Genomic DNA, 26493 nt, shown 5'->3' on the forward strand with positions numbered 1-26493 from the left:
AGGAGTTTGAGGGACCTGAGGGTAGCTGTGAGCGCTGCCACTGTCTGGTATGTAGACGCAAGGCTGGGTAAGGGTGGCCCATGCTTCTGGGTCCGAGGCTCCATGGCAAACCTGACCTGCATCTCCTGCCTGCAGGCTGGCCAGGTCAGCTGTATGAGGCTCCAGTGCCCGCCTCTGCCCTGCTTGCTTCAGGTCACAGAACCAGGGACCTGTTGTCCTCGATGCACAGGTATACCCAGCCCTGTACTCACACTGAAGCCCCTGGCTCTATAACCCCCTGCTGCCTCTCTTGCCTCAGTTCTTGGCTGTCCCCCTAAGCAGCATTCAGCCTTTCCTCCCCCAGAGCAACACACAGTTAGTGGGTTGGCCAGATTCCTCTCCGTGCTGTCTCCCTATTTCCCAGTCGTAATCATCATCATTAGTAACAATTATTGAGCACCGTATTAGACAGTGTACTAGACCCTGAGCTAAGCAACACACACACACACACACACACACACACACACACACACACACTTTAAGGAGCACCATTATTTTATCTATAAATTTTATACTCCAACCTATTTTTATTACATTTATTCATTTATTTTTGTTGGGGAGCACATCACAGCCTGCATGTGGAAATCAGAAGAAAATGGGAGTCCTTTATCTTCCTTCACCACATGGGTCCCCAGGATCCAACTCGGGTCTCCAGTGCATTTTCAGGCTAAGGTGTCTCTCTGGTCCCCTTCCTCCTATTTTTTAAGGATGAGAAAAAGGAGGCAGGTGACATAATTTGCCTGGTCCCTCAGGTTGCAGGTATCAGGGTCGAGATGTACGTGCTGGCCAGTGACTGGAGAACCTCAGCCTCTCTTGGCCAGCCGGCTGCCTCTCACCACCCTGTGTAGTTAATCCAGAACTGGTTCAGCATCTCTTCTCTTGCATTGTAAACAAGGCAGGACAGATATAGTTCCCATTAAATACAGGAGAAGCCAGAGGCGCACGGTAGTGATAAGACCATTCATTCATTCCACGTCTACCTACTACATGCCTGCTGTATACCTGTGTTGCATGGTGGGTTCCATAGATACTGCCTGCTGCCGGAAGCCTTGATCAAACATGCAAGTGGCTCCTTACATTTCGACAGACATGAGTTCTGCCCTAGTTCATACCACATCCCTGCAGAGCTCCCTCCTGGTGCCTGTATGTCCCTGTGCTGACCACAGGTGGGGTTGGGGATGCAGAAGCTCAGATCTCAAACTCAAAGCTTATACCTGCCTACCTGGGACACAGGCTGCCGAGTTCGTGGGGAGGAGCATCCTGAAGGTAGTAGCTGGGTGCCGACGGACAGCCCCTGTTCCTCCTGCATGTGTCACAAGGGCATTGTCACTTGTGCCCAAGTCCAGTGTGTCAGCGCCTGCATCTGGCCCCAGCAGGGGCCCAGTGACTGCTGCCCTCCATGCTCTGGTACTAGGAACCTGGGGTCTGGCAGGTGGGGTGGGGGGTGGTGGGTGAGGAGCCCTGGGTGGGGGATGAGCAGCCACACCTTCCTGCCTTTTTGCTGAGCTGGGTGGCAGGGGTGGATGTGAGGAGGCTCCAGGAGAAGTGGCCTTCAGCCTTGTACACTCCTCGGTCCCAGAGTAGGGAGCAGGAGCTGGAGGGGGGAGGAACCCCCCTCCCAGCATTGCTGAGGGCTCTTTGTTCTGTTCTTGTCTTACCTCAAGGCTGTGAGCATGAGGGCAGAAAGTACGAACCCGGGGAGAGCTTCCAACCTGGGGACGACCCATGTGAAGTGTGCATCTGCGAGGTAGGAGAGGGCAGAGTGTGGAACTGGAAGTTTGGGTTCCAAACTTCATGGAGCAAGACTGTGGGGTATCAGAATGTGTCTCTGGGCCAGCTGAGCTTGGTCAGTGGGAGCAGACCTGGATCTAGACAGAGGACAGGTCTGAGCGGGGAGGCTGGGTCTGGACCCCTGGATGGGGATCTGGTGCCAAGGAGCAGCTCGGCTTCCATGACCTGGACTCACCTCTGCTGGTTCTTGTTGCAGCTGAAGGGCGAGGGGCCTCCCAGGCTGCACTGTCGCCGGCGCCAGTGCCCCAGTCTGGTGGGCTGCCCACCAAGCCAGCTTCTTCCTCCTGGCCCCCAGCACTGCTGCCCTGCCTGTGCCCGTGAGTCCCAGGCTGTGGGATAAACCAGGAGGGCGGGGCTGCCCCTCTGAGAAATGCTTGTAGAGTCAGCTAGCCCTCCTCCCACGGCCCTCTCCTGACTTCTAGACAGTTCTGGAAGCTCCTGCCTAAGTTGGCAAAGCTGGGGGTCGGGGGAGCTGGCCTCTGCAGCCCATGCGTGCAGGTCGTGGAACATCCTGGCTGGGAGGTGGCACGGCAAGGTGGCAATTATCTGCTGGCTCTGAGGGAGCTGTGAGGCAAAGGGACACTGGGGGGAGGGGATAGAGAGAGCCCATTCTGTTTCTTTTCTGTGAATAAGAATTTGTAAAGAGGGCTGGAGAGATGGCTCAGTGGTTAAGAGCACTAACTACTCTTCCAGAGGTCCTGAGTTCAAATCCCAGCAATTACATGGTGGCTCACAACCATCTGTAATGAGATCTGATGCCCTCTTCTATTGTGTTTGAAGACAGCTACAGTGTATAATAAATAAATAAATCTAAAAAAATTTTTTAAAGATGTAGAGCAGGCTGTAGTGGCGCATGCCTTCAATTCCAGCACTCAGGAGGCAGAGGCAGGTGGATCTTTGAGTTCTAGGCTAGCCTGGACCACACAGAGAAATTATAATTTCTCAAAAAAATTATAAAAGTATGTAGGGGTAAAGAGAGTTGTATTTTTATTATAAATATTGTAAAATAGCCAACTGTTTCCGAGATTGAAGACTTGGGAGTTTGCTCAACCCAGCCATCCTTCTTCGTGCAGAAGCCAGTGTTGTCAGTGAAGTCAGTGAAACACAGCTTCCTAGACTCACCTTTGCTCACACACTCACGTCTTCCTCCACACAGGGAGGGTTCTCTGCTGGGGATTGTCTGCCCCTCTGCATTCTTTTTGTTTTTTTTTTTCGGAGCTGGGGACCGAACCCAGGGCCTTGCGCTTGCTAGGCAAGCGCTCTACCACTGAGCTAAATCCCCAGCCCCCTCCCCTCTGCATTCTTACAGTTCTTACTGTAAAGACATAGTCTGCGGTATTCTACAGTTTCACCCCAGCCATGTTTCAGCTAGTGCTCAGGAGTATTCAGTACATTCAGTAAAAAACCACCACGGCCGTAAAAACCACCACGGCACTCCATCGGGCGATCTGATCTATCCTTAGAGCACTTGCTAGAATGAACCGCAAGGGGTAAGAAGACACTTCCGTTATTAAGCACCTACTGCATACCACATGCTACTTGGTGTGTCTCATCCTATTTTCACAGCGACCCAGTCAGGTGCGCGGTTTACACATGAAAAACGAGACTTCGAGATGTAAATTAATTTGTCCATTGGTGGGTGGGACCATGGCTAGGACCTGGGCTGCTTCGTTACTTCCCCCTTTGGGAGACTCTATGAAGGGAAGTGACAACAACAGACCAGGCAGCCTGGCGTGCTCCATGCTGTGTGAGCGCATGCTGTCTGTTTCCAGCCCCACCCCCCTTAGCATCATAGCCAAGTTCTCCCAAGAGGCTAAAGATGCTGACTTCGGCAGCACATATACTAAAATCGGGCAGTAGAGGACAGATATCTTTGCTATGGAGGTGCAAGAATGACATGCAAATTCATGAGTCATTCACATTGAGCTAACTTTCAAAAATAGTTCCTAAATTTTCAGGTTCTGGGGATGTTTGACTATCTAAGACAGAATTCTGAGGACAGAGCTGGGACTGTGGCTCCTGTCCCCTGACCCCCTTACCCCACACTGGGCTGTTGCTTTCACAGAGGCACTGAGTAACTGCACAGAGGACCTGCTGGGGTCTGAGCTGGTGCCACCAGACCCCTGCTACACCTGCCAGTGTCAGGTGAGTCCTCCTGCCATGGCCACCCTCAGAGTCCTCCAGCCCCTTCTCCTGCTCTGTGAGCTGAGGTGAGCCCCTTCCCCTCAGCAGCTCCTGAGCTCCTGTTCACTGACATTTGTCCTGAGTGTCGTCTCCTGCTTATACCCTAATCCCAACTCTGTCCCCACAACCCCACAAAGTCTGCTGCTCTCTCCATGTTGTGTTCATTACACGGTCACAATAGGATCTGACATGGCTCTGTACTCACCGGGCCTGTCCTGAGCTCAGCTGTCCCCTGTGGGAGCGCCACACAACCCCTGGGAGCTGCTGCCCCGTGTGTAAAGGTAAGTGGCCAGACTTGGTCTCCCCATCAGAGAGAAGCCCAGGATGGAGGAGGGAAGGGATGGCATTTGTGGGTGCCCTGAGTTTGTCTGCAGTTGGAATGTTTCTCTTTGTGGAAATAGAGGAGCTATTCACATGGGCGGAGAGAGATCCACGAGGGAGAAGGAATAGGGACCAAACCCTGCATTCTTAGGCCTGAGGATTTTTCAGGGGCCTTGAGGACCCCAGGCTCGCTGTAGACACTGCACTTGTGGGTGGGAGTCGGCCCAGTGGAGGGGTCGAGGGACTGGCATTTCAGGTCTCTAGGACTCCATAAGCAACCAGCCTGAGTGCAAGGCCTAATACCCACCAGACACCAGGCTTTCAGGATGCTTGCTGAAGAAATTAGCACCCTTGGGTGCTGGTGGAACCAGACAATGGCTTCTAAGTGGGGAGAGTGCTTCAGGAAGGACACCCATTCCTCTTCCACAGACCATGTGGCGGAGGCTCTTGGCAGGAGAGTTGGACATGGAGAGCCCGAAGGACCCCAGCAACATCCATGACTTGCACCTATCATGTAACCCGGGGACAAGCGGGTAGGAAAAGGGAGGTAGGACTAACATCCACCAGCAATGGGGGCCATGTGAGCAGCAGCTGCATTGTGCTGGGCACGGGGTTGAGGCCTGGGCTCCATGCCCACCTGTGCTGTTGGGTGTTCCTATGGGCCAAACGAGCTGTGGAAAAGGCACTGCCTAAGACCCTACTCAGAAGGCCACAGAAATTACAGGTCATGGCCTCTTCTGTCTTAGGGTTTCTTTTGCTGTGAGGAGACAACACCTTACAGAAAATAATCGGGGCCGGCTTACAGGTTCAGAGGTTTAGGCCATTATCATCGTGGCAGGAAGCACAGGGTCGTGCAGGCAGACATGGTGCTGGAGAAGGAACTGAGGGTTCTGCATCTGAATCCACAGGCAGCAGGAAGAGAGAGAGACACTGGGCCTGGCTTGAGCTTGTAAAAGCTCAAAGCCCCACCCCACCCCCACACCCCCACCCCCGTGGCACACTTCCTCCAGCAAGCCACACCTCTAATAATGCCACTCCCTGTCATTCTGTGGGAGGCCATTTTCACTCAAACTACCATAGCCTGGCTCCTTCGAGAAACCCCTAAACAATGGTATCTGTCTTTAGCGGGGTCGTGGGGATCTCTCCTGTCCTTATGGTTAAAAGTGCCTAAAGCTGGCACAGGCTTTGAGCAGTGCCAAGTCGAGGGATGGGTTGATGGAGGAAGGGTAACATAGGTAAGTCCCTCTCTGTCTGCCCCACAAGAACACCCAACAGTGCAGGTGGGAATGAAGCCAGGCCTCCACTCCTTGTCCAGCAAAACAATGTCCCCGTCACTCACATGGCCCATATTTGTGGGTGGATGCTAGACCCGCCTTCCTTTGCCCACGGTTCCTCGGATCATGTGTGGCAGGTACAGGTTATGTTAATGTTGCTGGGGTCCCGCCGACCCATCACTCTCCTGCCGAGATCCTCCACCACACAGTCTAAGAAGGAGAACTGGATGTCTGTCCAGAAACACTGCTGTGTTTGACAGTGCTTGAGTAGGGCACTGGATCTGTCTCATTTCTCCTCAGACCCTACCCGATCATGCTCGCACCAGGGTCGCTGGGTGGCCTCTGGAGAACACTGGATAGTGGACGCCTGCACCAGCTGTGCCTGTGTGGCTGGTACTGTGCACTGCCAGAGCCAGCGCTGCAGGAACCTCTCATGTGGCCGGGTGAGTGCTTTGGTTCAAGGTGGTAGGACCAAGGCACACAAGGCACTGCTATCCCAGAGTGATGAGAAGGGGCTTGGGCTTCTCTTGCCTTCCGTGAACCAGGAAGCCAGGGCTGATGCTGTTCCTGGAGTGACCACCAGGGGGTGAACCTGGGTTTAAGGGATCAGAGAGACCACAGGGGCGAGGGGTGGGGTGAGGTGCTGAGACTTGACGGGAAAGTGTCCTGTGACTGACTGTGTTTGGGTCTGAGGCCAGGATGAGGTCCCTGCCCTGAGTCCCGGCAGCTGCTGTCCCCGCTGTTTGCCCGGGCCAGCTTCCTGCATGGCCTTCGGAGACCCCCATTACCGCACCTTCGATGGCCGCCTGCTGCACTTCCAGGGCAGCTGCAGCTACGTGCTGGCCAAGGACTGCCACAGCGAGGACTTCAGGTATGAACCCCTTTTCCTTCTCCCTGACACCTAAACCTGGCACCTCTGACCTCTGGCACCTGGGCCCTTCCTCCCCATAGTGTGCACGTGACTAATGATGACCGGGGCCGGAGGGGTGTGGCCTGGACCCAAGAGGTAGCGGTGCTGTTGGGAACCGTGGCTGTGAGGCTGCTGCAAGGCAGGACAGTCATGGTGAGCCAAGGACCCGGGGAAGGTCAGTCCTACCCAGTTCACATGTCTGACCCGACATGGTCCCTCCCTCCCCCTATCCCCTCTTTTCCAGGTTGACCAGCACACGGTGACCTTGCCCTTCCTTCGGGAGCCACTGCTGTACATTGAGCTTCGTGGTCACACTGTGATCCTGCATGCCCAGCCTGGGCTTCAGGTGTGGCCAGAGGGCAAAACAGGGTGGTCCTGGAGCCTTAGCACTTCTAAGGCTTCCGTAGCGTAGGGACATCCTTAAAAAGAACTCGGCAGGGTTGGGGGTTTAGCTCAGTGGTAGAGCGCTTGCCTAGCAAGCCTAAGGCCCTGGGTTCGGTCCTCAGCTCCGGTGGGGGGGGGGGACGACTCAGCATCAGAGACCTTTGTACTCAGTCATCCATAACCTGAGATTGGGGTCCAAAGTCGGTAGGGATCAGGAGGTAGTCAAGGTGTTCTGGGTGGTCTCTGAGGACCCTCCCGACTCCCATGTGGAAAAGTAACAATCTCTTGCTGCAGCCAGAGCCAAAACTTACAAACCCGCGCTGTGTGCACTTGATCCAAACTCTAATGGCATTGTACCTTCCTTAAGGCCCCAAGACAGTGGTTCTCAGGAGGTGGGTTTGTTCCACCTGGAGCCCAGTTGAAAGATGCCCAGGAGCAGTGGGCAGCTCTCCCTGCAGCAGTGGGCAGCTCTCCGTGCCATCAGTGTTTGGTCAGGCTGTGTAGCAGGGTACACAGGGAAGTGGCCCTTCGATGAGCAGTGTGTACCTGTCCATCCCACAGCAGGGGGACTATCAAATTAGGGAGTGAACTCTTTGGGGTCTCTGTCCTCCCCCCTCTGCACAGGTGCTGTGGGACGGGCAATCCCAGGTGGAGGTGAGAGTTCCCAGCTCCTACCAGGGCCAGACCTGTGGCCTCTGTGGGAACTTCAATGGCTTTGCCCAGGACGATCTGCAGGGTCCGGATGGGAGGCTCCTGCCCACAGAGGCTGCATTTGGGAACAGCTGGAAGGTGAGTAGCTTGAGAGGAGGAATTTGCAACAGCCTAGAGGACTGGGGACAGCCCTGCTTCAGGACCCAAGACGGGCTTCGGCATTGTCACAGATGCCAGGGGCTTAAAGCCTCCCTTAATTAATGGAAGAGGCTGGGTGGAAACCATGTCACCTGACTCCCTACAGCATGCTCTGTCACTTGCTGGCTGTGGAACCTTGAACAAGTCGTTTACCTGGTCTAGCCTTAGTTTATTTGTAAAAAGAAGACAAGATGAACATAGATGGTTCTTTTCTTTGCTGTCTTACTGGTTTGATTTTGATATAGAGTCTAGCTAGGAAGCCATACTGGGCTCCTACCCGATACCTTCTTATCCCAACTTCCCGAGAACCAGATCACACCTCGATGGGCACTTTTGCTTCTTTTTTGTTTTGAGACAGAGTCTCACATAACCCAGACTGTCCTTTTTTCTTTCTTTCTTTCTTTAAAGATTTATTTATTTATTTCATGTATGCGAGTACACTGTCGCTGTCTTCAGACACACCAGAAGAGGGCATCAGATCCCATTACAAATGGGTGTGAGCCACCATGTGGTTGCTGGGAATTGAACTCAGGACCTCTGGAAGAGCAGCCAGTGCTCTTAACCACTGAGCCATCTCTCCAGCCCCCAGACTGTCCTTGAACTCTCTATGTAGCCAAGAATAGCATTGAACCCCTAGCCCTCCTGCCTGTCTCCAAGTGCTGAGATTACAGGAGTGTGCCACCATTTCCAGTCTGTCATGCGGGGCAGAGTATCAGACAGAGGCCGGGCTTTGTGCAGTAGACAAGCACTCTTCCAACTGCGCTGCATCCCGCAGCCCAGCCTGTGCTGTCCTTGAAGGGACAGCTTTGATTCCTTTGCTTTTTCTTTTCTGACACAAAGTCTCACCATGTTGTCTAGATATATCTAGCCCAGGATCCTCCTGCCCCAGCCTTCTAATGCTGGGATCATGGTGTACCAGTATGCCTTGCCCTTAAAATTAGCATATATTATTTATACATAGTAATTTATTTCATTTTGATATTTTTATACATGTCTATAATGTATTTTGTTCAACACCCCCCTTGTCACCTTTTCTTGGTCTCCCCATTAATCCCCTTCCTCTTCTGAGCTGGCCCGCACCTCTACTTCCTGTAGTGGGAGTTTGTCTACTGGAGCATGACACATCCTGATCGAAGGCAGATTTTGCCAGCCATGTTTTCACATCATGGTTGCTCTCTCTGTGTAGGTCCCCAAGGGGCTGGGGCCTGGCCGGCCATGTTCTGCAGGCAGAGAGGTGGACCCCTGCCGGGCAGCAGGCTACCGTGCCAGACGTGAGGCCAATGCCCGGTGCGGGATCCTGAAGTCTTCACCATTCAGTCGCTGCCATGCTGTGGTGCCACCAGAACCCTTCTTTGCCGCCTGTGTGTATGACCTGTGTGCTTGTGGGCCAGGCTCCTCAGCTGACGCCTGTCTCTGTGATGCCCTTGAAGCCTACGCTAGCCACTGTCGCCAGGCTGGGGTGACTCCTGTCTGGAGGGGCCCTACACTCTGTGGTAAGGGGGTGATACCACATTGATGGAGGGCATTGTGGGGAAAGGAGGGGCAGCCCAATAGACTCAAGTCTGGACAGAGAGGGCACAGGGAAGCTGTAAAGTATGGAGTAACAGCTAGAAGGGTGTGGGGGACCTCTGTGACATTGCATTCCTCTCTGCCTACAGTGGTGGGCTGCCCTGTGGAACGTGGCTTTGTGTTTGATGAGTGTGGACCGCCTTGTCCCCGTACCTGTTTCAACCAGCACATACCCCTAGGGGAGCTGGCAGCCCACTGCGTGAGGCCCTGTGTTCCAGGCTGCCAGTGTCCTGCAGGCCTGGTGGAGCATGAAGGCCATTGCATCTCACCTGAGGCCTGCCCACCAGTCCTGCTTACTGGAGGCTAGCCAGCTCACACGCTGTCCACTCCCAGTCAGGAGCAGCCTCTGGGTCCACCCTGAGTTAAGAACACCCTCATCGGTTGGGGATTTAGCTCAGTGGTAGACCGCTTGCCAAGCAAGAACAAGGCCCTGGGTTCAGCCCCCAGCCCCAAAAAAAAAAAAAAAAAAAAAAAAGAACACCCTCATCCAGGACTTATCTGGCCAGAAGTTATCCCTTGGTAAGCAGCAACCTCCAGGCCACAGCTGCTGAGTCTGCTGGGCTCAGGCAATGGGGTCCTAGGTCTGCTCTCCAACCGTCCACAGTGTCAAAACACAAGAATAAACTACACTTGCCCATGACTTCCTCGTGTGTGTACTTCTTCCTGGCACTCATGTCGGTGGCTGGGCTGCTGAGAATTTGGGGCTCAGTGGTCAGAGACTCCTTAATCCATCCTTATGTCTGTATCCCTGGGCTGCCCCAACTGGCCACTTCCTGGTGCTGCCTCAGACTTTGAAATGGAGAGGATAACCCAGGTGCCTTGGTCTCTGCCCTGTGCTCAGTCTGTGTGGTAGGCGTGGCCTGCGACTCTTACCTGAGACCCTTTGTGGATCTGTATGGGACCTTGCAGAGGCTGAAGAGTCACTGAGAAGAAGTATAAATCATGCCCAGCCTTCTTCTTTCTTTCTTCTGGGTTTGTTGACCTGAATGCTTCCATATCTTCTTGGTTACTCTAAGAACTGGTGATGGCACAGGACTGCACGCCTAAACAGAGGCAAGAGAAGTCCAGCTCATGTGCGGCATTTGTACATATGCACCAGTACCCTTAGAGACACATGTGCATACACATCTGTGTACGTTCACAGCCATAGCAGCAGACAGTCATACAGACGACATACCAAGATGTCATTGTGGGGAAAGATTTTTGGAATAGAAAAGGCCCAGATTTTGAGTTTTCTTTGCCATACATGAGCTATGTGGCCTCAAGAGTTTTAGGAATCTTGTTGGGCAGTGGTGGCACACGCCTTTAATCCCAGTACTCCGGAAGCAGAGGCAGGAGGATCTTTGTGTTCAAGGCCAGTCTGGTCTACAGATTGAGTTCCAGGACAGCCCAGAGAAACCCTGTCTTGAAAAACAAACAAACAAACAAACAAACAAACAAACAAACAAACGAAAAAAGTTTTAGAAATCTTGGTTCTAAGATCAGGGGACTCTGTTGTCAATAATGATCCTAATGTAAGGTAAATGAGGGCCTAATTGCCCCAGGAGAGACGCCCCTAAGCCCTTCATGATTTACTTAGGCAACAGAGTATTGAATTGAATTGGAGGCCACCCCCCCTCCCTTTCCAGCTCAGCCTTCTTTCAAAGAGAGAGGCCATTTTCATTTGGGGGCCAGAGAAGAAGGTCTGCACCGCCCTCTCCTGCTGGGGTGCCAGGTACAAGCAGGCAGGCCAAGCTGCTCAGGACCAGAGGGAATGGGCCGTGAAGAGTCCAGGGTGTCTTAGCTAGCTCTCCATTGCCTTGATTTATAAATGAAAAGGTTTGAAATGAATTGACTCTCAGTCCTGGAGGCTTCCACCCGAGATTGGCTTGCCGTGTTGCTTCAGGCCTTTGGTGAGGCAATGGATGGCACCGGTGGGGATTTCTGGCTGGAGCAAACTTCTTACATTATGAGCCAGGAGACAGAGTCAGGACCACACAGTCTACTTTGACTGTGACCTAGGGGTCTGTCTGTCTCTGTCTCTATCTCTGTCTCTCTCTCTTTCTTGTTTTTGTTTTTGTTTTTTTTTTTTAAGATTTATTTTTTTTTTATTATATGTCAGTACACTGTAACTGTCTTCAGACACACCAGAAGAGGGCATCAGATCCCATTACAGATGGTTGTGAGCCACCATGTGGTTGCTGGGAATTGAACTCAGGACCTCTGGAAGAGCAGCCAGTGCTCTTAACCACTGAGCCATCTCTCCACCCCTCTTTCTTGTTTTTGTTTTAGGGTGTTTGTTTTGTGTATTTTCTGTGTAACTCTGGCTTTCCTGGAATTCTGTAGACCAGACTGGCCTCAAAAACACAGAGATCCACCTGCTTCCCAAATGCTGGGGTTAAAGGCATGGGCCACCATCACCCGGAGAACTAAGGATTACTGGAATACTTCATTCCTTAAAAGATTATGGCATTTCCCAATAGTGTCAGCCTGGGGACCAGGCCTGGGTTTGGGGGGAATAGTTGACATTTCAGCTGTAGAGACTTCCATCTGTTTTGGTTCTTTTCCTTACTACGGTCTGCATATGTACACGAGCAGCAACAGCATACATGCATGTGTACATGAGTGCAGGAACAGCGGGCATCCTGCATAGAAGGGGAACAGGTAGGACGACCCTGAACGATGTTCAGCAGGTGGGCAGAGACTGTACCACTGCTGGACTCCCACTATTTGCTCCCTCTCGCTGCTTACACCCACCTCATACCGATTGTCCCTGGACCATGACTTTCCAGAGTGTGTTTGCCATGTCCCTCCAAGTGAGGGGAACATTGCCGTGAATCAGAAACTCCCTCACGTGCAAATGAGGACGGTCCCAGCGCCTACCACGTGGAGCTGTGAGGAGGAATCCCATGCAGAGAGAGGGTGTGCAGGGGGCAGACACATGTCATGCTGCCAGGAGCTGCCGCTGTCACCACGACCCATGCAAAGCATACTTGCATGGTGACCATTTAACACAGCTGGAAAACTCTCGTAAGCCTGGATGTATTCATGTGATGGTCAGTTCTAATGCTCAACTTGACACATCTGGGAATCATCTGGGAAGAGCATCTCAGTGAGGCTTGATCAGGGTGCCCTGTGCCATGTCTGTGAGGTACTATCTTGATTGCTTTAATCGGTGTGGGAAGACACAGCAGACCATAGACTGCACTGCTCCCTCAGACTCTATGAAGGTAGAGAAAACTGGGTACTAAGAGCATGTATTTCTTTTCTTTGCTCTTGGCTTCAGAGGTGATAATGACTGTTGTCTTAAGCTCCTGCCACCATGACCTCCCCACACTGATTGCTGTAACCTGGAATTGGGAGCTAAACCAAACATTTTCCCCCCTAAATTGGTCTTTTACAAAAAAGATGTGTGTTTGTGTGTGTGTGTGTGTGTGTGTCTGTTTCTGTATCTGTGTCTGTGTGTCTCTCTGTGTGTGTGTCTGTATCTGTGTGTCTGTATCTGTGTCTGTATCTGTGTCTGTGTCTCTGTGTGTGTGTGTGTGTCTGTGTCTGTATCTGTGTCTGTGTGTCTGTGTTTGTCTCTGTCTCTGTCTCTCTCTCTGTCTCTCTGTCTGTCTGTCTGTCTGTCTGTCTGTCTCTCTCTCTCTCTGTGTGTGTGTGTGTCTGTGTCTGTATCTGTGTGTGTGTCTCTGTGTGTGTGTGTCTCTGTGTGTGTGTGTGTGTGTCTGTGTCTATGTCTGTGTCTGTGTGTGTGTCTCTGTGTGTGTATATGTGTGTGTGTGTGTCTGCCTGCATACATGTAAGGGCCTGATGAGTGTGTCTGATGCCCACAGAGATTGGAGAGGATGCAGGATCCCTTGAGATTGGTTTTACAGATGGATGTGAGCTTCCATGTGGATGCTGGGGACCTGACCTGTTTCCTCTGAAAAGACAGCAATGGTAGCTGTTGAGTCACCTCCACAGGACCCACTACATTGCTTTTGTCAGGCCATTCTACCACAGCGACATTAATAAAACCATGACGATGCCCATGCAAGACAAATACTCATTAGGGTCATAAACAGGAACATACACCGAGATCGCTGGTATCCGGCTCTGCCTTCCTCCTCTAGTCCACGAAACCTGTCTCAGAGCAACCCTAGTGTCTCGGGAGGCTCATGCACAGCCCTGCTCAGGTGTCAGGGCCCTGCATTATTGAGATCAGAGCCTTTGTCCCCCTGTCCCCTGTCCTCTACCTCCCTTGAGGCCTCTGTAGCAGATGCAGATATTGAGGAAGGAGGGGACATCTGACCTGTTCTCTTCTCCATGGCACAGCCAAGCACTCCTGGGCACCCAAGACTCCCCTGCAGCCACAAGCAAGCCTTGACCCTGTACCAACTTCTCTTCCAGCGCCCTGCAGATCTAGACCAGCTCCAAGATGCCTTACAGCAGGTAAGGAAATCCAAGTGCTGCTTCCAGGGCAGCGGACAGGGCCTGACTCCACTCTTGATCCCCACTCCAGGTTCATGAGGGCTGGGACTGTCCCCCAGGGCTGGAGCTACCTATGATCCTGCTGGAGATGGAGGGGAGCCAGCGGGCCCAGGAGAAGGTAGGGGCTGGCACAGAGGGAAGCAGATGCAGAAGGTAGAGTGGATCTCTCATGTTCTCATTTCCCATCCTCCTGCAGCTTCTCTGGGACTTGGAGCTGCTGGCTGGGGTAGGGCTAGGCCTCTTCTGGCCCCCCTTGGCCAGGTTCTGCAGCCAGAGGGACCAGACTCAGTATGCATGGAGCCAGTGCAGCCAGTCCTTGGGCAGGAGTGTGGATGGAGACTTTGAGCAGCTGGTGAGTGGGCCAAGTAGAGAGAGGTTCGAGGTGACACTGAGGGAGTCCTAGAGTGAGAAGTGGAAGGTGCATGGGCCTTAAGGACTTACCGGTTCAAATTTCTGTTTCCTGTGAACTCTATACTTCTGATTGCCCAGATATAAATGTGGGTGATGATAGATCCTTCTAGATTTTTTTTCAAAGGCTTTTGAGAGAACCACTGTACTCACTGGAACAAAAGGGCTTCTACTATACCCAGCAAACACCATGTTTTCCTAACTTAAAGACTGAACAGTTGACAACTAGCTGGTGAAATGAAATGGGGGTCATATGCAAGTCTTCCCATGTGGCTACCCAGAGGGAAGAATGCCACCTGGCAGATTCAGGAGGGCAAAGGCACTGGTGCCCAGCATAGCCCTGAGCCAGAGATTCAGAGAGGCCTTCGCCATGGACTCCCCTCAAGCTGGACTATCCTTTGGAGAGGTTACTGAAAAAAGCAGAGCTGAGGGCACCTCTGTCCTGTCACTGAGATCAGGACATGTGCTTCTCAGGCTGAGGTATCCTTGGTAGAAACAAAGGTAGGATAGTAGTTAGTACTGTCAGCCTTGAGGAAGAGGTGCCACAGAGGGCATGAATGCCGGGAGGCAGGAAACATGGGGGTCGGCTGGGAGTTTCCTTCCTCACTGGGGCAATGTTACCATGTGGGTCTGAGCTCACTTGATCCTTGCAGAGTTCCAAGCTGTGCCCTTCACCCCAGGCTGGGGAAGCCCACAGTGAGAGCCATCAGCTCCTAAAAGGGTGAGTCTTGTTCCCCAGGGATTCTACATTCTCAATACTGCCTCACAGTGACAGAGAACATACTTCCCATCATAGTCCCCCAGTGTCCCTCCTCCTGCCTCCAATTCCCGGATCTGCTGGGTACCAAGTTAGGGGTGGCTTCCTGGATTCAGAGTTAGGCAGTCTGGGGGGACTGGGGAGACTAGTGGAACTGGCTAGGCTAACTCCCCACTGCGGCTGCTAAACTCCTGCAGGAGGCTGGCTACAGATTCTTCATCCACCTCAGATCTGGATGAAGCCGGGAGTGATGGAGCTCCAAGGCTGGAGGGCCCCATTATACCTGTCAAAGGTGCACCTACTACACCAACAGGAGAGGGGCAAGAAGCCAGTGGAGCAGGGGGTCCTGGAGTCGGTAAGCCAGACGAGACCGGGAGGCAGGGACACCTTCATCCCAGGTCATTCTTCATCTCATAGCTTTTCATTGGGCATCAGAGTCAGCCGGCAGCAAATAGGCTTTTAAATACATCCGTGTTTATTTATTTTTATTTTTTGAGACAGGGTCTTTCTGTATAGGTCATCTTTTTTTTTTTTCTTCTTCTTTTTTTCGGAGCTAGGACCTGAACCCAGGACCTTGCGCTTGCCAGGAAAGCGCTCTACCACTGAGCTAAATCCCCAACCCCTGTATAGGTCATCTTAACCTTGCTGTATAGACCAGCCTGGTCTTGAACTCACAATCCTCCTGCCTCAGCCTCATGAGTACTAGGATTACAGGTGTACCACTATGCTCAACGGAAGTAGGTTTTGTTGCTAATTTCCCTATTGGCATCAGTATGTCCAGTGGGATTCTGGACTGAATTTGATAGGAGCAGCAGGAAGAACCAGCAGGGATATCTGTCCCAGAGAAGCTGCAAGATACCCAAGGATGAAGAACAGAATAGCAATCATAGACTATCCGTTTGCCACCCTTAGGTTAAGCACAGGGGCTATCCAGGCACACTGGAGGGCTGGATCTAGTCTCTAAGATCACAACCTTGTGAGAGGATTAAGACTTGAAGTAAGCTTTGGTGGGAAGGATGCTCTGGCCTTCCCTCCCCCCACCTCCTGCCTGCTGTGAAGGGAATTGATTCTCAAATTGTGTTAAACAATGCACTTATCAAAGCTATATACTTCCAATTGTTTTATCACTTGAATGAAAGAGTGCTAATTGTCCCTTTTTTGATTGGCAGAATTTTTACAAGTATATTGGGTACAAATTACACTTAATTACCTGGCTTGGAGTAGGGGTATTACTCACTAATAAAGACCACAGTTCAGCAGGAAGAAGGAAGAGATTGTTTTCCCACTTTTTGATAATGATTTCGAAAGTCTGAGAATTTTATACAACTCCTTTGTTCAAAAAGCCCCTTGGAAGATGCATGTATTTCCGTAGAAAACAAACCCCTGTGGTTACCGGTGAGAGTATTCCGCCTCTTTTCCCTGCAAGAGAAAGACGTGACACTCTGCAAAGGAGCTCGATTTAGGAGCTATGAAACACCGCAGGCCCTTCAGCCAGCTCTGACTGAAGGATGTGTGTACGTACGACGGAGCAGAGCGGCTCTCCCTTACACAGCTGCAGGGAGCAGCGGCAGCGATCCCGCTTTTAGATTTCTTTTGTTAATTGTGAAGACTTGGCAGTTTTCAAGCCAGGCTCTGGCTTAAATTTTCATCATGAACTTCTTTGGAGTTTGTCGTCAGAAACAAACAGCTTGGTAGGACTTTCTTTCATAACAGAGAGAAAGTAGGGCCCATGCAGGGGGATTCTTCTGTGGTCCTGAACCACCGTACCAGATAAAGTGTGGGGGTGGGGTGGAGTGGGGGGTGTCGATATGCCATAGGATCTCAGCAAATGGGCCCTTCCTGTGCTGTGCTTGGGGGAGGAAGTGTGCGGGTTCCTTAGAGAGGTCTCTTCGGGCTAAGAAGTCGGGGTTGGCCATTGCAGACACAAGTGACACACAGCATGCAGCACATGGTACGCAGCGCATGCTAAGGTGGTGGGAACGAAGGTGCAGGAATTGGGATAACTTGAAACACAAGCACCTCAGGCCTCCTCCTTTAGGGCCCACCAGGCATCCTCATTTTTATTGTTTTGTTTTGTTGGTTTTTTTGGGTTTTTGTTTTGTTTTGTTTTGTTTTGTTTTGTTTTTTGAGACAGGGCTTCTCTGTGTAGCCCTGGCAAGCCTGGAACTCACTCTGTAGACCAGGCTGTCCGAAAACTCACAGAGATCTGCCCGCCTCTGTGCTGGAAGTAAAGGTGTGCGCCACCACTGCTCCGTTTCAAGCATCTTTCCCCTAATTTGGGTGTAACGTGTGTACGATGCCGATGTGTAGACATCGGTCATTGTCTTTTCACCCCCAGGTTGCTTACAGCCCACCAGCAACAGTAGCTTCAAGGAGCCGGGAAACTCAGAACTTAAGGTGAAAGGGTCAAAGGATCATGGGCAAGGTCCCTTCAAAGGGGCATCAGGGGTGGCGTCTGCCTGGGAGAGGCAGTGATATGATATGGAACCCACTCGGGAAGAGCGGTCCCATCACAGGGCTCCCTCACAAAGTTTTTGGGCCCAAAATGTTTTTCCTTCCTAGGACCCAGGCAAGATGGAAGAGAGGAGTCAAGAAGAACCAAACATTCAGAGTTCCTGTGGACAGACACTTGGAAGCACAGTGGAGGGAAAGCTGGGCCAGGAAGCTGGCCTGGCTTCCCTGAAGTTGTCAGCTCTCCAAGACGCCTCCAAGGAGCTAGGCTCTGGCCTGAGCCAGGAGAGAGCACAACCTCAGACACCGCTCACTCCTCAGGATCACCCAGAGAAGACAACACAGGGTCAATGTGGGCAGTCACCTCAGGGTTATAAAGGAGAGTCAGTTCAGGGACAAGACAAAGGGGTTCCTCAGAGTCAATGTGAAAGGAAGCAAGCTCAACAGGGCCAGGAATTAAAAATCCCTCGGTTTGGGGAAGGCACTAATTCAGTAGTATGGGGGGAAGTTCAGGGAAAAACCACAGTATGGCGCCAGGAAGAGGGCAACCCTCAGGGCCGTTCCAGCGACTTCTGCAAGTTCCCAGAAAAGCAGATCCCTCAGCCCGTGGAAAAGAGGATAGCAGGTCCCCAGGGTAGTAGCACCCAGCTGACAGAGGCAGCAGCCACCCAGGAAGAGGAGTGGGCTCCTCTCCCTGCGGTGCCTTCCAACCCGCCACAGCTCCAAAGCCCAGAAGGCAGGATACTTGCCACCCAGGCTGAGGAGCGCCAGCCAAGGCTTCCCAGTGCTCACAGGGAGCAGAGAGGCCTTAGGAACCCCAAACCCTCCAAGGTCGCGTGGTCCGCGCCCCGGAGCAGAGAGGAGGTGCTGGCCAGCCCAGGGCAGGAGGTTCTGCAGCGACTGCTGGAGCTGAACGGCGCGGCCAGGCTGCGGCGGCGCAGGGACCGGGAGCAGCAGCGGCTCCGGGTGCGTCCCAGGGCCCCGCCTGCCAGAAGTGGTGGTGGAGGGGCGGGAGGGTTGCCCAGGCGGGGCCCGGCTGAGTTCTGCCTCCCCAGGTCTTGGAACGACTCCGCATCTTTGCCAACCACCATCGCCGGGTTCACCCGCTGGGGCTCCCTCCCAGAGTGACTCAGATGTCACCACAGGTAAAGCGAGATGGGGTGGGAAGGGGGGAGGCGGCATGGCCACCACGGCTGTGTCCCCTGAGGGGATGAGGAGGACCGCAGACAGCTGCTTCTAGAAGAGCTCAGCGGGAGAGGGGCGGGTGCGGGGCGGGTGCCGGGCGGCCCCTTCTTGGCCACACCTGCCCGCTCAGAGCTCACGCCACCTAGGAGGATGTAGCAGGACGGCAGCGCGTCTTGCGGGAACTGCTAGAACAAGTGCATCGAGGCAGGACTTTGCAGCTGCGGGCACTCGGGGTCAGGTAAGGGGCAGACAGGGAATGGTAGTTGCCCCTTTACCCTGACATTTGACTGACAAGCCACTGTCTTCCTAGGAACACCCAGAACTTCCAGGAACTACTGTCTCCTGGCACGAAGGAGCCTTCTCCTGGAGAATAGCTTCCATCCTACCCAGCCTGCCCCCTCCCTTGCTGGTCTCCATGGAGATATGAAGCTGATGGTTAAGGAAAAGGCTAAAGGGTGACCTTAAGGAAGGCTCACAGGCTGGAGAGATGGCTCAGCGGTTAAGAGCCCCGACTGCTCTTCCAGAGGTCCTGAGTTCAATTCCCAGCAACCACAGTGGTGGCTCACAACCATCTGTAATGGGATCCGATGTCCTCTTCTGGTGTACTTATATATAATAAATGAATAAATCTTAAAAAAAAAAAAAAGGCTCAGAGGGAAGAATTAGGGCCAGGGAGAACAGAAATAGACAAGCATATGCGCACGCACACACACACACACACACACACACACAGAGTAATGAAGCTCCACCAGGAATCCTCTTATTTCTTCTTTTGGTTCCTAAGTCACTGCCAGGCCCAAGCTCAGAGGGCCAGATCTCGGGGATCCAGGAATGCAAAGGCACCATTCTTACGGAAGAATGACTCAATTCGGCACATCTTGCAGGAAACCATTTCTTGCTTTGCTGGAGGACCTGGGAAAAGATGTCAGATACTAGGAATGGGTTTCTGAGGAGGAGGTCTCAGAGCACAGGACTCTCCCACATAGCCCTAGGACTCTGCCTGTGTCATATCTACCTTGCATAAATAAATTAAAAGGACTTTTTTGAGAAGTGGGGACTACAGGATAATACGTTTGGGTGCTGGGTCACTGGACTCAGCTGTCTGCCATGATCATTCGGTTCTAAGATGTTCCACCAGGCCCTTTGGCATTTAGAAGATGGACCACTGCACTCTCTCTTCAGGGCCACCATGTTTGTCACAGGGACAAACTCTGAAGATAGGAGACTCTCCTCCTTCCTCTACCTCACTTCCTCTTGCTTCCGTTGGGAAGCCGGCTCCGCTTACTTTCATCTCAGAGGAAAATGAGGGCACTGTGTTGCTCCCAACCACCCACCTTTTCTGCACATGCTCAGGCAGTGGGACACACTCCCTAGAACTTCTGACTCGTAGGTAGTGAGTAAATGGATACTTTGAGCCCAGATTGACCCAATGACACATTCAGCCTTGTTATTTTTCCCCACACTTTCGAAAAAACACTGGGCTTCTCTGGCTTGGGTCCTAGCTGATGACCTAACCTTCAGCCTCAAAGAGAAAAACAGGTACTCGCCTTCCTGCTGGTGCCACCCCTACCCTCTGGCCCACCTTCCCACTTTCAGGGAAAATTCCATTCTTAGCTCCGACCTAACTCCTGAAGGCCATGCTTCTACACACACAGTGGCCTCAGTGACATCGTGAACCTACTATGGCCATCACAGACCTGTTGTCTTCTAATCTTTTTTTTTTTTTTTTTTTGGTTTTTTTTTTTTGAGCTGGTGATCGGACCCAGGGCCTTGCCCTTCCTTGGCAAGCGCCCTACCACTGAGCTAAATCCCAACCCCTGTTGTCTTCTAATCTTACAAGCAAATCCGTGGGTTGTCATTGCTTGTCCTCCCTGTCACGTTTAAACCAAGAAGTTCCTCCGAGTCTTGTCCAAAACATCCTTGATTTCAGTTCCAATCCTAATCACGTCTTGCCAGATAACACAAATGCCTAATTCGCCAGCCTCAAAGCTTCAGTCTCTAATCCATTCTCACTCGCCTGCTTGAATCTTCACTAGCTTCCTCTCAAATTAGGGTAGAACCCTTCCCATACCATTTAGCCCTCAGCCTTAAAAGCCTGAGACAGGCCTTTGCTGACAATGCCCCTGCCTCCCTGACCACCACCACTCCTTCATTTCACAGAGCTTGTCTCTACCAGGTCTATCTCCTTCCCCACAACCTGGCCTTCCCCTAGAATGTCTCCCCTCCAGCACAGGGCAGGAGGAGCTCCATGTTTGTGAGAGGACTCATGTATGGGAGGTTGGGGCTCACCCAGCTGCCAGCCATATGTGAAGTTGGTGGTGATGGGGAACAGGTAACGCGTCTCTGGCAGGTCCAGTTTTCGGGTGTTGAGATACTGGTAGCGCCCCTGCAAGTCATGGGAGATGCCTTCATACAGCAGGGCTTTGGTGTCAGGTGGAACTGGGTACATTTCTGACAGAAAAAGAGGTTCTGGAGTAGGGCTGGGGGCTTTAGACGGGGCTGTTTTGGAGACAGGTGGTAGTGAGACTGGGACCTTAGGCAGCATGGTAGGCAGTTTGAAGGGCAGACGGGATGCAGCCTTAGCCTTCTGCTTGGCCTTCACCAGAGTCCCGTACTTGCGCTGCCATTCATAACGCAACATCATCTCTTTGAGATACTCTTCCTTCCAGAAGTTTTGGCGCACCGTGTCCATGTTAAGCTGCCTCGACATGGTGGCAAAGGAATGAGCAGTATCAGGGTTTAGCTAGTACTGAGTGGGCATAGCAAGTGGACAGTGGGCAGCTGCCCTGGGATGGTCACCAGGCAACCAAGCCTAACCTCACACAGGGCCAGTGTGGTGGTTTGAATATGCTTGGCCCAGGGAGTGGCACTATTAGGAGGTATGGCCTTGTTTGAGTGGGAGATGTGTCACTGTGGGTAGGCTTTGTGACTTTCCTCCTAGCTACATAAGAGACAGTCTGCCCCTGGCTTCCTTTGGACAAAGAGGTAGAACTTGCACTTCCTCCTGTGCCATGCCTGCCCAGACGCTGCCATGCTCCTGCCTGGATGATAATGGACTGAACCTCTGAACCTGTAAGCCAGGTCCAATTAAATGTCCTTATAAGAGTTGCCTTGGTCACGGTGTCTGTTCACAGCAATGGAACCCTAAGTAAGACAGTCAGGATTCTGCCTGCCATTGCCTTCAGCAGAGTCCCATGTCACCCTTTCTGAGGAAGCCTAGAAGGGCTCATTAACTAAACATCTTGATTCCCCAGGTACCATCATGATACCCTGTAGGCCCCAGGCTCTATCTAGATCAGTGGTTCTCAACCTTTCCAACACTGAGACCCTTTAATGTAGTTCCTCATGTTGTGGTGAACCCCAACCATAAAATTATTGCTGTTGCTACTTTATGACTGTACTTTTCCTCCTCATCAACTAAATATCTGAGTTCTCTGATGGTCTTAGGGGACCCCCACAGGTTGAGAATGCTGATCTAGAATGACATCCAATGCAACTGCTTCTGTCCCTTAGATGGGGCCCCTCCCAGCACCATGAAGACTGAGGAGAAGCAGCAAAGGTAGAGAGACTGGGATCGAACTTTGTCCTCCATCCCGGAAGCCAGTCTCTGACCCAGGTGGCCCGTTCTTGAATTACACCCCGCCCCCCAATTCTCCTTTACCTTGCTCTTGGTAGCATCTCCATATCTGCAAGTCTAATGTCCCCCAACACTGCAAGCCTCACGTACCCATACCAGCACCCACTCGGAGAGAATATTCCTTTAATGTTAACAATGATACTGCTCAACGGCATAGGTAGTGGAGAGATGGTTGGCCTTTCTTTCCCTACCCAGCCTGGACCTGAACATCAGAACCCCAACAGCTTACGAACCACTCAGTGAAGAGGAAGGGAGGGGCTGGAAACCAAGGCTTGAAACTTAAATAGGGGGTGGCAAACTGGGAGAGGCCTGGAAGCGAGAGGAGGGTTAAGGGCTGAGCAGCCCTAGCGCAGGTCTTCAGCAGTGAACATGCCCTTGGCCCTGCGCAGGATGGAGTCTTTGGCTGCGTCGTAGGGATGCTCCTTGGACGGGATCTCCAGGACGGCTGGAATGGACCTCTGGTGGGCATCGAGGGCGTGCCGAACCATCTCTGCGATGTACTGGTTGATGAGAATGATGCCAATGTCATCCCTGTTTAGAAACTGCCTGTTGGGGGAGAAGAGCAGGGAATGACAGTGACTGCATGCATAAGGCCTTCAACCTTATCTCTCCTTGGATGAACCAATTGCACTCAGGAGCTCAGAACCACATTGATCAGGGTTGGAGTCCACACATTTGCTCATGGAGGGAACTGGTAATGAAGACCAGGATCCATGTCAGTATGTTCTATATGCTGCCTCCGTGGAAGAGAGGCAGAGGCGAGGAAAATGGGTATGAGCACCTTTGTATCTGTGTAAGAGTCTAGAAACACAAAAAAACCTTAACAAAACGAAACCAAGAGAAAGAAATAAAGGAGGAAGAAAAGGAAGGAAGGAAGGAAGGAAGGAAGGAAGGAAGGAAGGAAGGACAAAAAAGAAAAAAGACCAAGACCAGCCTAGTCCGCAGAGGTAATTCCAGGAGAGCTGGGACTACACAAACCTTGTCTCATAAAACAAAACAACAACAAAACCTTTTTCTTATTATTGATAGTGGTTGAAAGCAAGAAAAATGCAAGGATGGAGTAGTAGAGTGATTCCTTAATGTATACCTTTTGATTTTTACTGAATGTTTAGGAGCTAGGGTCGAGGAGACCACTGAAGGCCTAAAGTTCTATGCTGATTAAGGGGATGGACCAGGAGGACATCTGCTATGAGCCAAAGGCAAGATGGAAAGAGGAAACTCAGCAATGAACGAATCACTATTTCCAGACAGTCATTCTGGCCTTCCTCTCATGTGATCACCTCCACACACAGACATGCATGCCCCTTCAACCATGTATTTACTCATTAAAAATAATTTACTGGGCACCAACTTTGTGCCAAGCATGGAACAGATTTGGTTTTAGGATTCCTTCCTGTTGGAAACATGGTAAATTCTTAGAAGTAAGATTTGTCCTCCAGTGACAACGGAGGTCACGTTACTGGTTCCTTAGAGATCAGTCTCCCAGGTCACAGCCTGCCACATTCCAGGCTGTGGGAACTAGTCTCAGCCGGCATCCCTGGACTCTGCTATTGAGGGAAAACAGGTGAGGGCAGTTTATTCCTGAGATTTGCATAGTAGTTCTAGAAGAGGAGTGAGAGAAAAAAATAGGGAGTTGGCACCCACAATTCTAGTCAACAGGGCACTTTTTGGCTTAAAAGCAATGCCTGCACCCACTTTTTGAAACTATGACCCAGGGCATGAAGTGAGGAGTTGAAGTAAAAGGTCTTTGTGGAAGGTCATACTTCCCAGAGGTTTTGCCCATTGTCAAAAGACAAATGGAAACCCCAAGGCAGACTGCAAGGAACTGTATACACAGAGTAGGTAATAGCTTAAGAAAGGCACAGGTAAAGGTGTGAGCTATGCAAGCCTGGTTATTTGAGTTCTATCCTCAAAGCCCATGGAAAGAAAACCGACTCCACAAAGTTGTCTTCTGACCTCCATGTGTGCACGCCTACCCACGGACACAAACACAAACTCCATAATTAAAGAGTTGACCTGGGTTCTGCCTCTTATGGCTGGTGTGTCTTCGGGTCTAACCTTCGCCCTTTATTTTTTCACTAGTAAGTGGGAATGACCACTACCTTACAGGACAATTGTGAGCCTCTAAAATAAATGAAGCGTGCACACACACACACACACACACACACACACACACACACACACACACACACACGCCCACTGCCCGGACCTACATTGGAGGTGGTTTGTTTAGGACACAGTCGAAAAGACTGTAAGGTCCAGAGAATGCGCTACAGGTGAGCGTCAGCGACCCCGGAAGTGGGCTGAGCGTGCCGGTCAGCACTGGTCAGAGGCTCCAGGAGTCCAATTACAGCCGGGGCAGATAACAAGCTCCACTCTCTTCTAAACTGACACACAGTCATGTGATGGGGAGCTCATGGACCTGCCGTAGGCCGGGCCCCACTGGACCCCAGAAGGGAACTTAGACGGCGGAGGCACCTGCTCCTGGAGAGACGACTTCCGGGACCATCCCGATCCTCATCGACCCCTGACACCCAGGTGAACAGGCCACCAATTCTCCCCGTGCAAGCGGAAGAGCCCATTTAGGCCTCACAGGCTACCGTACCTGAAAGTGTCTTCGATTTCATTGATGGTGGTATCCTTCTCCACTACCAGGAAATTAGGGTGGCGGTTCTTGTTAAGCTCCCCTATGCCGCCCAACAGGAAACCAGTCACCGTGTCCTCGTCTCCAATCACTGCGATTAGTTTACCCCTGCCCGCCATCCTGTCTGCCCCGCAGAGCGCTCCCCAAACAGCAGTGATGCCCCGCCCCCGCAGCGGCCCCTCCCTTCAGACATGCGCAGTCCCCCGCCTCCCGGGCACGCGCATTAGCAGGAACTCGGATCAATCCGCTTACTCCTGCGCCACAGAGACCGGAACCACAGAACTACATCTCCCAGAAGGCTGAGCGTCAAAGGCCACTTGCCACTTGCTAGCATTCTGTCCTATACATACATACATACATACATACATACATACATACATACATACATACATACATACATACATACATACATACATACATACATACATACATACATATATATACATATATACATATATACATACACACACATATATATATATATATGGTTATATTTGTGGTTTTGGAGGCGAGTGCAGGATGGCGGTGGAGCGAGCCCAAATTTGTGAGGTCATAGTATACCCTATGGGAGTCTCCTTGGGGTTTATCTGGTCAACCCAGTGCTTTTTTTTTTAATTTATTTTATTATTACTTTTTAAAGAGAGGTCTCACTATTTGCCTCCCAAGTATTAGGATATAAGGCCTGTGCCTGCCACCAAGACAAACTCCCTCCCCCCTTTTCTTGGTTTTATTTTGTAGTTTGTTTTTTTTTGAAATCTTCTATATGTTGCCTTTGCTGGCCTGGAACTCAGAATATAGACCAGGTTGGCCTTGAACTTGCAGCAAGTGATCCTACTGCCTCATCCTCCCGAATGCTGCACCAGTATTTCCTGCCCCTTCATTCGTTTGTTCAAACTCTTGCCTCCATCCAGGTTTACAGACATGAGCTACCGCAAGAAAGGATATTTCCTAGCTGGAAGGTCAAGTTCTGAATCTGAATGATGTACACATGCACGTTAACTATGATGTGGCTAACGATTACTGAATCTATATTTAATTACTAAGGAAATGGGGAGATTAATGACACTGTGCAGTGCTGTAGAGAGCCAAGCAAGGCCTCATGTTAGTTGCTAAATTTGAGAACACATAAAAACAACCCCAGCATTTAGGGGATTTGAAGCAAGAGGATGGCCACAAGCTCAAGGCCAGCTTAGAATATCGTCTTAGTTACAGGTAAGAGGGGCACCAGCACGTTTGAAGAGATGCCATGACCAGGGTAACTCTTACAAAGGTTACCTTTAATTGGGACTGGCTTACAGTTCAGAGGTTTAATCTATAATGGCAGGAAGCATGGCAGCATGCAGGCAGACATGGTCCTGGAGGAGCCGAGAGGTCTATGTCTTGATTTGAAGGCAGCCAGAAGGAGGCTGTCTTCTGCAGGCAGTCAGGACAAGGGTCTGGATCACACTGGCCAGACTTGAGCATATAATGAGACCTCAAAACCCCACCTTCACAGTGACATACTTCCTCTAACAAGACTACACCTCTTCCAATAAGGCCACACTTTCGAATAGTGCCCCTTCCCATGGGCCAAACATATTCAGACCACCACAACTATATATTAAGATTATTCTTGAGCTAACATGGTGGCTCAGAGAG

General features: G+C 51.5%; 3 protein-coding genes across 4 annotated transcripts in view; 1 reads left to right on the top strand and 2 right to left on the bottom strand.

Moving 5' to 3' along the window:
* Positions 1-19022, top strand: part of Kcp (kielin cysteine rich BMP regulator) — a 36198-nt gene extending 17176 nt beyond the window's left edge. Inside the window, exons 25-47 of one of the 2 annotated variants that reach the window (XM_032906833.1) lie at positions 1-47; positions 136-229; positions 1273-1446; positions 1704-1786; positions 2027-2147; positions 3896-3975; positions 4196-4295; positions 5910-6052; positions 6308-6480; positions 6561-6672; positions 6764-6865; positions 7528-7692; positions 8939-9245; positions 13618-13734; positions 13833-13891; positions 13970-14125; positions 14835-14902; positions 15136-15293; positions 17277-17335; positions 17501-18355; positions 18445-18534; positions 18721-18812; positions 18885-19022. The exon at positions 1-47 is cut by the window's left edge and continues 36 nt beyond it. In XM_032906833.1, the coding sequence (XP_032762724.1) occupies positions 1-47; positions 136-229; positions 1273-1446; positions 1704-1786; positions 2027-2147; positions 3896-3975; positions 4196-4295; positions 5910-6052; positions 6308-6480; positions 6561-6672; positions 6764-6865; positions 7528-7692; positions 8939-9245; positions 13618-13734; positions 13833-13891; positions 13970-14125; positions 14835-14902; positions 15136-15293; positions 17277-17335; positions 17501-18355; positions 18445-18534; positions 18721-18812; positions 18885-18948 (3419 nt within the window). In that variant the 3' untranslated portion in view covers positions 18949-19022. Of the gene's footprint in view, positions 48-135; positions 230-1272; positions 1447-1703; positions 1787-2026; positions 2148-3895; positions 3976-4195; positions 4296-5909; positions 6053-6307; positions 6481-6560; positions 6673-6763; positions 6866-7527; positions 7693-8938; positions 9246-9410; positions 9962-13617; positions 13735-13832; positions 13892-13969; positions 14126-14834; positions 14903-15135; positions 15294-17276; positions 17336-17500; positions 18356-18444; positions 18535-18720; positions 18813-18884 lie in introns of those variants that run through there. The other variant, XM_032906834.1, reaches the window with a different exon arrangement.
* A 279-nt stretch (positions 19023-19301) lies between these two features.
* Atp6v1fnb (ATP6V1F neighbor) lies at positions 19302-22204 on the bottom strand. Its single transcript, XM_032906835.1, has 2 exons — positions 20864-22204; positions 19302-19486 (listed from the first exon to the last, which is right to left on the bottom strand). The coding sequence occupies exons 1-2, from the start codon at positions 21282-21284 to the stop codon at positions 19377-19379; spliced, it is 531 nt and encodes a 176-aa protein (XP_032762726.1). The 5' UTR covers positions 21285-22204; the 3' UTR covers positions 19302-19376.
* A 113-nt stretch (positions 22205-22317) lies between these two features.
* Atp6v1f (ATPase H+ transporting V1 subunit F) lies at positions 22318-25032 on the bottom strand. The gene is made up of 2 exons (XM_032906836.1): positions 24817-25032; positions 22318-22757 (listed from the first exon to the last, which is right to left on the bottom strand). The coding sequence occupies exons 1-2, from the start codon at positions 24972-24974 to the stop codon at positions 22556-22558; spliced, it is 360 nt and encodes a 119-aa protein (XP_032762727.1). The 5' UTR covers positions 24975-25032; the 3' UTR covers positions 22318-22555.
* Between the last annotated feature and the right edge of the window lie 1461 nt (positions 25033-26493).

The sequence above is a fragment of the Rattus rattus genome, chromosome 6, assembly GCF_011064425.1.
Source record: "Rattus rattus isolate New Zealand chromosome 6, Rrattus_CSIRO_v1, whole genome shotgun sequence".
NCBI classification, from domain to species: domain Eukaryota; kingdom Metazoa; phylum Chordata; class Mammalia; order Rodentia; family Muridae; genus Rattus; species Rattus rattus.

Excerpts from the sequence above, each read along its gene's own strand:
- Atp6v1fnb (XM_032906835.1), bottom strand. The coding sequence starts at position 21,284 with ATGTCGAGGCAGCTTAACATGGACACGGTGCGCCAAAACTTCTGGAAG. Across the intron at positions 19,487-20,863 it reads CACATATGGCTGGCAGCTGG|GTCCTCCAGCAAAGCAAGAA; the intron begins GTGAGCCCCAAC and ends ATCTTTTCCCAG.
- Atp6v1f (XM_032906836.1), bottom strand. The coding sequence starts at position 24,974 with ATGGCGGGCAGGGGTAAACTAATCGCAGTGATTGGAGACGAGGACACG. Across the intron at positions 22,758-24,816 it reads GAAATCGAAGACACTTTCAG|GCAGTTTCTAAACAGGGATG; the intron begins GTACGGTAGCCT and ends CTCCCCCAACAG.